The following is a 15,000-nucleotide window of genomic DNA, read 5'->3' as shown; positions in this document are numbered from 1 at the left end:
TTCTTTTATGAAGAAGTTTGTTCCATAAAGTCTATGTAAGTTTGTTCCATAAAGTCTGTGTAAGTTTTTTTCCATTGTTCCATAAAGTCTGTGTAAGTTTGTTCCATTGTTCGATAAAGTCTGTGTAAGTTTGTTCCATTGTTCCATAAAGTCTGTGTAAGTTTGTTCCATTGTTCCATAAAGTGTGTGTAAGTTGTTCCATAAAGTCTGTGTAAGTTTGTTCCATTGTTCCATAAAGTGTGTGTAAGTTTGTTCCATTGTTCCATAAAGTCTGTGTAAGTTTGTTCCATTGTTCAATAATGTCTGTGTAAGTTTGTTCCATAAAGTCTGTGTTTGTTCCATTTTTCCATAAAGTCTGTGTAAGTTTGTTCCATTGTTCGATAATGTCTGTGTAAGTTTGTTCCATAAAGTCTGTGTAAGTTTGTTCCATAAAGTCTGTGTAAGTTTGTTCCATTGTTCCATAAAGTATGTGTAAGTTTGTTCCATAAAGTCTGTGTAAGTTTGTTCCAGTGTTCCATAAAGTCTGTGTAAGTTTGTTCCATTGTTCCATAAAGTCTGTGTAAGTTTGTTCCATTGTTCCATAACATCTGTGCAAGTTTGTTCCATTGTTCCATAAAGTCTGTGTAAGTTTGTTCCATAAAGTCCGTGTAAGTTTGTTCCATTGTTCCATAAAGTCTGTGTAAGTTTGTTCCATAAAGTGTGTGTAAGTTTGTTCCATTGTTCCATAAAGTCTGTGTATGTTTGTTCCATAAAGTCTGTGTAAGCTTGTTCCATTGTTCCATAAAGTCTGTGTAAGTTTGTTCCATAAAGTCTGTCTGTGTAAGTTTGTTCCATAACGTCTGTGTAAGTACCGTGGCAACAGGGAATGTGCTAACTCATATACTCTCATATTTAGCCTCACAAAAGAAATGTCAACTGAAAAGTGGAGTTTGGTCAAAAGGGAGAAAACTGGTATTGGCTGGTCTGACAGGCATCCTTACAATGTCTCTGCAGTCGTCATAGAATCAAAACCGAAACAAACTCGTTCTCAACCCCTGTCTCTGCAGTCGTCATAGAATCAAAACCGAAACAAACTCGTTCTCAACCCCTGTCTCTGCAGTCGTCATAGAATCAAAACCGAAACAAACTCGTTCTCAACCCCTTTCTGTCCTAACAGACACACACTGCAGATGGGGGAAGCTTGAGAGGGGAGACATGATCTAACATGGACTGTGTTGTCAGACATGGCCTAAATATAACAGAAAATTCCTCTCTTCATGTTTTTGTCTTTCCACTCTTTGACATTAGACAAAAAACAAAAAACAAAACAAACAACAAAAAACAAACAAACAAACAACAACAACAACAACAAAAAAACACAAAAAAAAAAACTGAAAATGAAATAACAGGTGAGGGGTGGTGGTGAGAAGTGTGTAGCTGTTAACACTGGCTTAAGATACGTATATGGCTATGACTGCTGGCTTTTATAGGTATGCTTAGCAAACTATGGATGTCAGCCTGGATTTTGCTAAGAAGTGTGCTGCAACTAGAATGAACTTTTATCACGACCTGTGTATGTAGCAATTAATGCCAGCTTCTGACATCACATATCTAAAACTGATTAACGTTAAATTTTGAAAATGTGAAATGACGATACTATGTTAAAGCCTTCAATAACGGATGCTACACATGGACAAGATACACAAAGCAATGCAAATTCATGATGCAAACCACTGGTGTAGGCCCATCTCTGATGCAGAGGAGGGTTAGCTCCTGCCTGTTCATTTGTGACAGTCTATTTTTTACCACCCACTACTATGAACAAGTACGGAAAGGCAGCCAAGCTTGTCAGTGAGGATGTGGTGGTGGTGACAGCGGCAAGGAGTGTATACTCAATGCAGATTTTACCTTCCTTGGGAAGTTCCTATAACTCACCACTGGGAATGCACACAGTCTTATGGAATAGCCAATTTTACTGTCATTACATGCAACATATTTATTTCAAATTACTGTTTCAAATCCAAGTTAGTAGCAATGTTCAGACTTTCCATTTCTTCCTGAAAACAAACTGTACGTTTCAGCATCTGAGAATTTGGACAGAGTTTGATCACGATGAGATCAGTCACCGAGTTTGTGTCCTCTGTCCCACAATGCAGTCTGACTGATACAACAAACAAAAGTCATGTCTGTGCAATAACCTTTATAAATAATACTGCATACTGTTTGTAAGAATAAGACAACAAAAGCGAAAGCTTTCTAACTAGTGATGGAGTATATTCATCAAAGGCAAACAGGCGAACACACACACACACACACACACACACACATATATATATATATATATATATATATATATCACTCTTAAATATGCTTGTCATTTATCAACCACGGCACAAGAATCCTAAAAGCAATGCCAGTTCCGCCTATATAGCAAACCACGTACAAGCATAGTGAGAATTATTTGCCAAAAAAAGACTTCAAGCGAAGCATTCGACAGAAAAGAAATGACAATCTGCAGCACTATACACTGGTACATCTAGAAAGCTCATGATGAATATGTGAAAAATATATTCAGAAAAAAACAACAATGTACTGTCACTGCTTTTTTAGCGCATTTGATTCAGGTGCAGGTTCACTGTGTGTGGTCATCACATTCTTTTTTTAACAGAGTTAAACATGATAGTACTTTTCTTCAATTTGTTTTCACCTGTTTTCAGTTTCAGTTTCCCAAGGAGGCATCACTGTGTTTGGACAAATCCATACATGCTTGTCACACAGAATTTCTGACACTGTAATTGTACCTGAAATATTCATATCAAATATTCATATCAAATATTCATCTCTGATTCAAACCTCCTCCTATCTAGTCTCTCCATCTTCATACCCTACCAATTACATTCAAATGTGAAAAAATGTCTACAATCACCAGTACATGGGAAGAGACATTACATAAAATTCTACTCCACGACACTTATTTGACAGTGGTTTTCTTGCCATTATGGTGATATGTTCGTGAGTTTTTTTTTCCATCAAACTGCAGCCTTAAAGAGTCTACAGTTGCCAAAAGAATGTCACTTTTTTGTCCCAAGAAACTATAGAAAGGCCCTACGATATCTCACATGTCATATTCTGGCACATCATGAGTGTGAGGGGGGGAGTTTCAGGGGAGGGAGGAACCAGTTTGCAGCAGTGACAGTACATCGACTGGACATCACGTCACGTCATGACACGTCACGTCACATCCAGCACAACTTGCCTGACCGGGTCAGCCGGTGTCAGCCCTACCTTCATTTCCGCCGTCAGCTTCATCTTGGCGTTCTCCACACGTCGCTTCAGGTCGTCAATGTTGTGCTGTAGACGGGTGCACTGGATGATGTAGTTGTTCTGTAATCACAAGTTCCACTTTAGTTCCGTCAATCACACATTTCCTGTTTCCCAACAGAAACTTCTTTTCTATCTAACATTGTTTTACCTTTGTCATGCCGGCAACTTTCTATCAAATGTTAAGTTGCATGTACATGATATGGAATACATTTTCTGTCTGCTATAGGTAACACCATTCTCACTTGTGCCAAGTCTGAGTTTGTCAAATATTAAGTTGTATATATATGATATAGAATACATTTCTTTCTGTTATATGTAACACCGTTCTTACTTGTGCCAAGCCTAAGTAGGTCAAATGATATATATATGATACTGAATACATTTCTTTCTGTTATATGTAACACCGTTCTTACTTGTGCCAAACCTAAGTAGGTCAAATGATATATATATGATACTGAATACATTTCTTTCTGTTATATGTAACACCGTTCTTACTTGTGCCAAGCCTAAGTAGGTCAAATGATATATATATGATATTGAATACATTTCTTTCTGTTATATGTAACACCGTTCTAACTTGTGCCAAGCCTAAGTGTGTCAAATGTTAAGTTGCATAAAATTATGTATAATGTGGAATATAGCAGGAAAATCGTACATAGATAAATATATACATATAAAAGGCCACACTTCCCAATACTGGCATCTGTATAATATGGAAATAAAACTCATACCCCCACCCCCACATCCCCCTCAGTGTTATCTATGGAACAGACTTTGTCAACATAAATGACAGTTACCTTCTGTGAGGGTCGGTTGTCGCCTGTCTTCAGGTTCTTCTCCTTGACATCTGTATGATATGGAAATGAAGTCCCCCCCCCTCCCTCAGTGTTATCTAATGGAACAGACTTTGTCAACATAAATTACAGTTACCTTCTGTGAGGGTCGGTTGTCGCCTGTCTTCAGGTTCTTCTCCTTGACATCTGTATGATATGGAAATGAAGTCCCCCCCCCCTCCCTCAGTGTTATCTAACGGAACAGACTTTGTCAATATAAATTAGGTACCTTCTGTGAGGGTCGGTTGTCGCCTGTCTTCAGGTTCTTCTCCTTGGGACCTTCCAGAACGTTCATCAGCTTCCGGTGCAAGGCGTCCAGCTCGTCTCGCAGCCGGTTAGTCTGGTCCTCCAGAGGGGGTGTCCTCTTCTTCTCCTCAAAGTACCGCTTCTTCCACACGTCCCGGGCTGCCAGGCCGTGCCATGACAACAGTAATAACAACAATAACAATCAGTATTTATATAGTGCTGAATCTTGTGCAGAGACAAATCAAAGCACTTTCACAGCAGTCATTCACAAGCATGCATAACTCACAACTTGAGAAACTTGAGACAAAGAAAAGGCAGGGCATCAATACACTGTGAGAGTTTCCATCCGTCCACTTGTGTGTGTGTGGGGTGGGGGTGGGGGTGGGGGTTTGGGGTGTACGGGGGGGCAGAATAATCATCATCAAAAGTCTGAGGTACACACACACAGACAAACACACTCACACACGGCGCAGACGCAAACACATACACACACATACAAGCGCGCGCACATGCAGGCACACAAAATTTATTTTCTTTCGATCTTATTATATCAACAGGATTTTGTTGTTAGTATGTTAGGACACGTAAAACACACACACACACACACACGCACGCACACACACAGCCGGATTTTTCTTCCAGTTTATCATATCAGACACCAACTTGATTTTGTTGTTAGTATGTTAGGATTCATAAACCACACACACACACACACACACTCGGGCACGCGCGCGCATGTGCATACACTTGCAACATTCTCCCACACATATTATGGCCATACATGTGCTCACGTTTGAGGCCCTCCTTTCTGTTGTGTGAGCACGATTTCATAACCCATCAAAAGAATAGAATCCAGAAGGAAAGAGATCGATAGAAAAGAAGAAATTTCTTGCACGAATTTCCAGGAGGTAGAGTTGAGCGTATCAACCTACTGGGGGAAAAGCCGTCAGATCAAGTTGTTCAGGGCCTGGGTCTTAATTCTATAGGCTGCATGGGGACAGATGTTTACTGTTTGTACTGCGATGACCCCTGGTATTCCGTGCCAAGGGGTGGGGCGGTGTCTGCGTGATGGGGATGCGGGGGGGGGGGGGGGGGGATGACGGGGGCGGAGTGGGGGTGGGGGTGGGGTGGGGGGGCACGTCATAAACAGCTAACCAACCAAGTAAGAGTTCAATCATACCAAAGCCTACATTGAAGAACTAAGACATACCTTATCGACAGCTATTGTCACATTTTTTTTTTATTCGACTAGCATTAAATCTTTTTTTTTTTTTTTGATGTGCCTGATCATGACATCATATTTGCGTCCACAACAAACCCGTGACTGCAGCATGCTATCATCCAACGTGGATCAACTGGTACAGTGATGCTGACCTCATGTGGGGGGAATGTGGCAGAATGGTTAAGACACCTATCTGTCAGTACAGTGTCCGTGAGGGTCTGGTTTTCATTTCCACTCTCACCTGTCAATACAGTGTCTGTGAGGGTTACTCTCACCTGTCAATACAGTGTCTGTGAGGGTTACTCTCACCTGTCAATACAGTGTCTGTGAGGGTTACTCTCACCTGTCAATAGTGTCTGTGAGGGTTACTCTCACCTGTCAATAGTGTCTGTGAGGGTTACTCTCACCTGTCAATACAGTGTCTGTGAGGGTTACTCTCACCTGTCAATACAGTGTCTGTGAGGGTTACTCTCACCTGTCAATAGTGTCTGTGAGGGTTACTCTCACCTGTCAATAGTGTCTGTGAGGGTTACTCTCACCTGTCAATACAGTGTCTGTGAGGGTTACTCTCACCTGTCAATACAGTGTCTGTGAGGGTTACTCTCACCTGTCAATACAGTGTCTGTGAGGGTTACTCTCACCTGTCAATACAGTGTCTGTGAGGGTTACTCTCACCTGTCAATACAGTGTCTGTGAGGGTTACTCTCACCTGCTGTCAATACAGTGTCTGTGAGGGTTACTCTCACCTGTCAATACAGTGTCTGTGAGGGTTACTCTCACCTGTCAATACAGTGTCTGTGAGGGTCTGGTTTTCATTTCCACCCTCACCCTTTCCCTGAACTTTGACGGGAAAATCAAACTGAGCGTCTAGTCAGTCATTCGGATGAGGCGATAAACTGAGGTCTTGTCGCACTGAAAAAAACCCCATAGCAACAAAGGTGTTGGTCTCTGGCATTATTCTGCAGAAGAAATCCACTCTGATAGCTGCACACACACGCACGCAACGCACGCACGCACAAACGCAACGCGCGCACACACACACACACACACACACACACGCACACAAATGTATATGCCTGAATAGAGCGTTGGGCTACGCTGCTCTCAGGCATCTACCCAGCAGGTACGATGTAGCATATACATAGATTTGTCCGCCTCCTTGAGAAACTGAAACTACTGTTCTGATGATGATTTGTTTTTTTTGCTGTACCCACCCAGGTTCCGCCTGTTCTGTGTCTTGCTCTGCAGGGTCTTGGCTTTCTTGACCAGCTCCTCTCTCTCCCTCTCCGTGCTGTGGCGGCTGTCCCGGGCCTCCTGCAGCTCCTCCAGCAACTTCCGCTCTGCACGGCAAGACATGGGTCATGGTGGATGGTGAGGACTGGTGATGGTGATGGGTGATGATGAATGATTGATAATAATTGATGATGATTAATGGTGGTGACTGAAGATTGATGATTACTGATAATGGTGACTGATGATGGTTGATAACTGATAATGTTGACTGATAATGACTGATGATGATGATGATGATGAAAACTTCCATGTAAAACATGTTCAGCTGCGCTGCACAATGTACTGTGTTGTGTTGTGTTGTGTTCAGCTGAGCTGAGCCGAGCTGAGGCTGAGGCTGAGGAGTGGTGTGGTGTGGTGTGGTGTGATGTGGTGAGGTGTGGTGTGGTGTGGTGTGATGTGGTGAGGTGTGGTGTGGTGTGATGTGGTGAGGTGTGGTGTGGTGTGATGTGGTAAGGTGTGGTGTGGTGTGATGTGGTGAGGTGTGGTGTGGTGTGATGTGGTGAGGTGTGGTGTGGTGTGATGTGGTGAGGTGTGGTGTGGTGTGGTGTTGTCGTCTTTGTAGTTGTGTTGTGTTGTGGTTGTATTGTGGTCATACACGTGAAGTCCACTCGTTTATACCAGTGAACGCGTGAGTCGCAGCCCATGCAGAAGAAACAGCTGGACAACACTACTAATTTTGTTATTAGTATTATCTTTTTTAATTGAAATAGTTTCACTCAAGACCCAACTAAGGGCGTTTGGGTTACGCTCAGTCACCGCTGGTCAGGCATCTGCTCAGCAAATGTGGTGTGGTGTATATGGATTTGTCAGAACGCTGTGACGCCTCCTGAAGTAGCTGAACCAATCTGCACTTAACTGATCCAAAATGAACTGAACTAAACCAAACTGAACTGAACTGAACCGAACTGAACTGTACTGAACCAAACTGAACTGTACTGAACCAAACTGAACTGAACCGAACTGAACTGTACTGAACCAAAATGAACTGTACTGAACCAAACTGAACTGAACCAAACTGAACTGTACTGAACCAAACTGAACTGAACCAAACTGAACTGTACTGAACCAAAATGAACTGTACTGAACCGAACCGAACTGTACTGAACCAAACTGAACTGAACTGAACCGAACTGAACTGTACTGAACCGAACTGAACCAAACTGAACTGTACGAAACTGAACCGAACTGTACTGAACCAAACTGAACTGTACTGAACCAAACTGAACTGAACTGTACCAAACTGAACTGAACCAAACGGAACTGAACCGAACTGTACTGAACTGAACCAAACTGAACTGAACCGAAATGTACTGAACCAAACTGAACTGAACTGTACCAAACTGAACCGAACTGTACTGAACCAAACTGTACTGAACCAAACTGAACTGTACTGAACTGAACCGAACCGAACTGTACTGAACCAAACGGAACTGAACCAAACCGAACTGAACTGTACTGAGCCGAACTGAACTGTGCCAAACTGAACCGAACTGTACTGAATCAAACTGAACTGAACTGAACTAACCGTACCGAACTGAACCAAACTGAACTGTACTGAGCCGAACTGAACTGAACCGAACTGAACTGAACTGTACTGAACTGCACTGCAAAGAGCAACATCCTTAGCCTACAACAAGCATACCGAGTTAAGTGACCCCTAAACACAACATGATATATGTATGTTTCTTTTTTTCTTTTTCTTTTTCTTACTGGAAAAATCATGATAAAATGAAAGATACATAGAAAGCAAAACAAGAAAAACGAGAGTCACGAGGGACCAGGATGGATGTACCACAAGTACTTTTTTGTTGGTTTGTTTTTTTGATTTTAGTATATCACTATCAATTAATCTGCATTATAAATGTTCTTCAACAACAACAACAAATCAACAAGTGAATCAACAAGAGAGGCAAGGCCTTCAAGACTCACTTGTGATAAATTAAGTCCCCTAGCATTAATTACAGAGTAATTTCCCTTTTTTACTATCTGCACCAAAACGTTTGCAAAATAAATAAAAATTCCATGCTTCGCAAAAGAAGTTCCTGTTTGAACAAAAAATGATAACTCATCTTGCTGTTGTGTCAGAATAAGAGGTCAAAGTGCCAAGTTTAGAGAATACAAAAAATATAAATATAACAGTAAATGCAGTTTGCATATAATTAGGCTTCTTTTTTTAATTTTTTTGTGCCCATCCCAGAGGTGCAATATTGTTTTAAACAAGATGACTGGAAAGAACTGAATTTTTCCTATTTTTATGCCAAATTTGGTGTCAACTGACAACGTATTTGCAGAGAAAATGTCAATGTTAAAGTTTACCACGGACACACAGACACACACACAGACAACCGAACACCGGGTTAAAACATAGACTCACTTTGTTTACACAAGTGAGTCAAAAAAGCATGTGGCTGAAAGTGAATGTATACTGAGCCAGCCATGTCCCATGACTGTCAGTACTGGGTTGCACTGCCGGAAAACTCACGCTCCTCTTTCCGCTGCTCTTGAGCGGACTCGGAATCTCTCGGCCCGTCCAGGTCTGCCGACGATGAACGCCGAGGGGGCGGTGATGAGAAACGATTTAACTCCTGAAACAAATGAATGAATGAGTGAATGAATGAATAAATCAATAAATAAATACCCAAGATGGACAGGTGGTGTGGGTGGAAGGTGGGGGTGAGGTGTGTGATGGGTGGTGGGTGGTGGGGAGCAGTAGAAGTATTCATCAGGAAAATATGCTCTGCTCACTAGCACATTTCCAATTCACTTTTCTCCGCCCCCACTACCCCGCGCACGCACACATATATATATATATATAACTCACACACACACGCGCGCACACACACACAACTAAAAATACACCTCACCGAAACATACTGTAAACAAACAAAAAAAAGTCAGGTGACCAATTACTTTGGAAAACACCACTTTAAAATGCTAATGAATGAAAAAAAAACCCACACACAATGCTACAACTGAATAAATCACAGGACAGGAAGGCTATGATAAGAACATAGAGAGAGATGTGGTAGAGTTCTACCATTCACAAACAACACGCTTTATTCCCCAACCTTACAACCCCGAATCTTCCAGTCTGTCAATGTTTAATTCATACCCTGGGCTGCTTTGCACGGGCGACCGTAGCAACGCTATGTTTGCCAAGCTGACGTCAAATAAACTTTGCTATGTCTTCGCTAATTCCATAGACTTACGTAAACTTAGGAACGATTCTTAACGCCAAGAAAAACTAGCGCTTCTCAGATAATCAAGATATCTGACTGATTAAACGAGACTTACTTGGAAGTTGAAGTTGAATCGAAGTTCTCCTCTACCTTTGAAAACATATTGACTTGATTGAAAACGTACAGAGAAGGTTTACCAAACAAATTATAGGGATACGTAGTGTGTCCTATGAAGAGTGACTAACTAGTTTGAAACTCCCAAGCCTGGAATATCGCAGGTTAAGGGGTGATATGATTGAGACATATCAGATTCTACATGGACATTATGATTTTCACTCTAAAGGACAGTAATCATACCAGGGGACACCCACTAAAACTAATGAAGACATTCACCAAACCGAGAGGAAAAAAGAAGAAAAAGATGCACGTGGCTCACGTACTTCATCCGAGCTGACTTTGAGCCTGTCCTCCTCCTCCTCCTGTCTCCGCCTTCGTTCTTCCTCCTCCTCCTCCTCTCGCTTCCTCCGCTCTTCCTCCTCTTCGCGTCTCCTCTCTTCCTCCTCTCGCCTCCTCCTCTCCTCCTCCTCCTCCTTCCTCCTCCGGGCCTCCTCTCTTTCTCTCTCCTCCTCCTCCCTCCGTCGTCGCTCGTGTTCGTCGTTGGCCCAGCGGTCCCGGTCGTCCAGTTCCCGAACTCTTCGTTTCTCCTCTTCCTCGTCGTCGTAGCGTCCTCGTGATTTGCTGGGCCACAGACAACAGATGGTAAGGAGAACGTATTTGTAAATTACGAAAAAAAAAGAAAAAGAAAAAGAAAGAAAAACCCCACATGGGGTATTACACGAAAGAGTAATGCAGGAAATTCCATACACTAAATTTCACAGACACGGAAAGAAGAAATTTATGATCCAATGATTTTTTTTCCTTTTTAGAATTTTGTCCACCCCCAGCACAAAAAAACAACAACTACCAAACCCCCCCGCATCAATTCATGAACATCTCAGGAAAGTTATTAATGTCACGAAGCAAAGTTTACGACTGGTGTTAAACAAAGTGAGGAAAGTCAGCACAGTTGGACGTCTGAAGATTTTTGTTTTTCCAATCTTAGGTTCTGTATCAGTCTGCTGAAATTTTTTGTCGGATATTCGGTATTCGTCACAAAATCAACGCTTAAAAAAATATAACGATACTCATCCCAAAATTCCCCAGAAATACGCTATGAACATAACGCTTTTTTGTGGAATGTCTCGTTTTTTTCCTATATGAACAGGCAAAGTCAGTGATGTGCATGGAGGTGTTGAAAGTGGTGAGATATGTACACATCGCTTTGCCCACATATACAATCAAATTACTACATGCTGATATTGTGGACATCATTATCTTATTAATCATGGGGCTCAGATCAACTGTCAGTCCTTTAAAAAGTGTGTATACGCACGCAGAAGATCAAATGCGCACGTCAAAGATCTTGAAATCCATGTCAGCGTTCGGTGAGTTTTGGAAACAAGAACCTACCCAGCATGCACACCCCCGAAAACAGAATGGCTGCCAACTTGGCGGGGAAAATAAACAAAATGGTCATACACGTAAAATGTTACATGTCTGTCTGAGTGTGCCTGCAATCTGATTGAATGACACAGGAAACGAATGATGAGCGCCCAATGGCAGCCGTCAGGCAGGCAGCCTGTTGTGCAAATGACCCCGTGTTTGTAAAGCGCTTTGAGCTTGGTCTCCGACCGCGGATAGGCGCTATATAAGTATCCATATCAATCAATCAATCAGTATTCTTTGTGCAGTGCACATTCATGCACGCAGGGAAACAAGCCATCTCTTGCAGGCTTTCCATATGTCCTGCACCTAAAACGTATTGTTGTTTGCCTCTTTGCCGCCAACCAGGGACTGGCGGGTCTCTTTAAGTGTAGCCACTATCCCCGCCTTCTGGAAATTCTAAACAAAGAATTACATTTTTTTTTCTCTGTCGCTTTCATTGATTCTTTGTTTCTGATCCGTTCCTTTTTCTTAGGATCCTTGTTATTTTCTTGTCATACTGGCCAATTCACCTGTAGCCAAGCGCTTAGCTGGCTTCACTGACTGTTTACCACACAAGCTATAGCAGACGTCTTTTCAATAGCGTGCCCACCGCTGGTCTTCAATGGCTCCCGCAGAATGTGTGACGCAACTTAAGATTATGTCAGTCTCTGATCTAAGAGCCGGGTGTTGTGGCCTGAACACACACACACACACACACAGACACAGAGACACACACACACACAAAGACTGACGCGTACAAATCAGTCAGCCAGCTATGCCATGTCCTGCTCCTTAAACTGGCCTCAGCACAGTGCACTGTTAAGCACAGCTCACGGACTAATATACACATTTATCTATTTATCAATATTCTATGTCTGTGGGTACCACCCCCCACCCCCAGCTGACCTGTTGGCTGTCCGGTAGTAAGGGTCCCGGTGCTTGCTGTACTGCTGGCTGGTGTCGGGGGACATGCCGGCCACCCCGGAGTCCTCGTTGGTGTTGTTGGTGTAGGCCGCCTCCCGCTCCTCGCGCTGCGTCTTGCCGCCCCCTCCTCCCTTCCGGTGCGGGCTGGGGGAGCGGGGACTGCCGCTGCGATCTACGGGCACATGGGGCGAGGGGCCGTCATGGTAGAACACACCGATAGGCTGTTGGGTCCGGGACCGACCTCTGTCGGCCTCGTTCTTTCTGGGCGAGGTCTGTGGGGCCTGACTGTCGTTGTTGAGGTAGTAGGGGTGAGAACCCTCATCATCACCCTCCCTGCCACCCCCTTCCTCCTCCTCCCCACGTCTGGGGTACCGATCTCCCCCGGGGTGGAGGCGAGAATCGGAGGAGGAGGGGTGGTGTACCCGGGACCCGTTCGGGTGGGTGTCGGTGAGGAAGGCCCCCCTGTCTGGGGAGGAGCCCAGTTCGCGGCTGCGGGGGCGGGGCGGGGAGCCCGGGGGGTCAATTCTGGGGAGGGGGGAGTAGTGACGGAGCGGCGGCGCTGCCTTATCGGGGAGACGGCGCTGCTGACTGCGGGCCTCATCTGGAGGAGGAGACCAGACAGACGGACAGACAGACAAGAGGGACACGGTGATACTGAAAGCTGTGCCAAGACCACCACCACCACCACCACCACCAACATCTCCAACACACTGCCACGTCCACAACAACAGCGAGACAGCACTCCGAGACTGGTTAGTTATGGATAATGAGAAAAAAACAGTGCCACGTCAGTTCAACAACGTCCACCCCACAGCAAGAAGCCACTGGCAGCGGTGGGGGGAGTGGGGGGAGGGACAGTTCACAAGATAAGTCAGTGACAACACGAGGTACAGGTCCATGGTTAGCAAATCAAGGTGGTTATGATCATACTGCAGGGTACAGGTTGTGAATCGTTGGCTGTATCGTGAGAGGTATGGATTGAAAAAAAAACCCAAAAAAACCCCAAAACCAAAACCAAACAAAAGACGTGTATTGACGAAATAAGGAGAAGAATCACAAAAATAAGAACGAACCCTAAAAAAGAGGGAAAGGGACATTGGAAAAAAAAGAAGGCAAGAACTGACAAAGAAGGAAAAAGAAACAATGAAGTAACTCAGAGTGTCAGACCCACACAATGGAAAGCCAAGAAAACCGACCCACACAATGGAAAGCCAAGAAAACCGACCCACAGAATGGAAAGGCAGACAGCCGTGACTCCACCCCAAACAGGCCTACTGTAGACACACCATGTCGTACTGTTGTCTCCGTCCATACCTTTCACAAATACAGCTGGGCCACAAGGAAAACGACAGAAGCAAAGCCGTTTGGGATTATCAAATGACTGATTCTTGTACAGAAACAAAGCCTCTTGGGGCTGTGAAATTATTGTCTGGGTATAATATTCACACAATCTAATGGTCCAGACCGCAGTTTGTGGTTTAGAAATGCTGCAATGAGAACACTCCAACGTCAGATGGATGGGACTGAAACATCACCGACGTCCATCACCTGGCGAGAAAGCAACTGGCAGACACAGGAATCGACAGCTGTTGGGATCACTGAAATATTTCTGAGAAAAAGTTCCGGAAAACCTGATATCGACCAAGAATAATTTACCAGATATGGTAGAAAAAGAAGTTTAGCACACATGAAACTCAAAAGCGTGGGAATGACATTACTTTTGAGCTAAAACTGTTTATGAGTGGACCAGACAGCGTTTATGACACAGCAGCAACAAAAACAAGTTATTTTTTTTATCACTACAACACAGTTTTGTTATTTCATATTGTAAAGATCACACAGGATTACAACACAGTTTTGTTATTTCATATAGTAAAGATCACACAGGGTACAACACAGTTTTGTTATTTCATATGTATAGTAAAGATCACACAGGGTTACAACAAAGCCAAGCCCCACAGATACAGCAGCAGTCAGCATGGTACTGATACGTTGTGTACCAAAATAAACAATAAACAGTTGTTGTTTTTTAAAGCACTCCAAGCGAGTGGGGATACAACCTCAGCAGAGACGGTGGGTGGAGGAGAGTGTGAAAAAAGGGGCGGGGCGGGGGATCAAGATGTCAGGCAGGCAGTGTACAGGCGGGTAAGCTGTTGTGCAGGATGAACCGTGTCTTGTCCGCACGGTGTGCAAAGCGCTGTTATGCCGTGCAACTGTTAGCACGTGCAGCATGAGAACACTTCGCACGGTGTCAACATTGCACTGCGGGATAAGACAGCAGCAATCAAGCACGGATAAAGACAGGCAAATACAAAAAGTAGTTTCAAAAAGCCCATTTCATTTCAAAATGGGTTTCAATACACGTGATTTCAAAAAACATAACTGAAGCGTTAGAACAGCAGCCATGCATAACTCCAAGCAGTCTGTAAGCAAGCATCTACACAGCAGTAAGCAGCACACACAATGCTCAGCTCAA

At 43.6% G+C, this 15,000-nt stretch overlaps 1 protein-coding gene across 4 annotated transcripts in view; it reads right to left on the bottom strand.

The window, feature by feature from the left end:
- The window catches only part of LOC143294738 (uncharacterized), a 132,264-nt gene that overhangs the window by 31,863 nt on the left and 85,401 nt on the right, over positions 1–15,000 (bottom strand). For 3 of the 4 annotated variants that reach the window (XM_076606195.1, XM_076606193.1, XM_076606194.1), the window contains exons 6-11: positions 12,507–13,125; positions 10,517–10,814; positions 9,380–9,482; positions 6,819–6,944; positions 4,366–4,541; positions 3,265–3,363 (exon numbers count right to left, since the gene is read on the bottom strand). In XM_076606195.1, the coding sequence (XP_076462310.1) occupies positions 3,265–3,363; positions 4,366–4,541; positions 6,819–6,944; positions 9,380–9,482; positions 10,517–10,814; positions 12,507–13,125 (1,421 nt within the window). The remainder of the gene's footprint in view (positions 1–3,264; positions 3,364–4,365; positions 4,542–6,818; positions 6,945–9,379; positions 9,483–10,516; positions 10,815–12,506; positions 13,126–15,000) is intronic. The other variant, XM_076606196.1, reaches the window with a different exon arrangement.

Source organism: Babylonia areolata, chromosome 20 (genome assembly GCF_041734735.1).
Source record: "Babylonia areolata isolate BAREFJ2019XMU chromosome 20, ASM4173473v1, whole genome shotgun sequence".
In the NCBI taxonomy this organism is placed as follows: Eukaryota; Metazoa; Mollusca; class Gastropoda; order Neogastropoda; family Buccinidae; genus Babylonia; species Babylonia areolata.
This window is presented reverse-complemented; position numbering and strand designations above follow the sequence as displayed.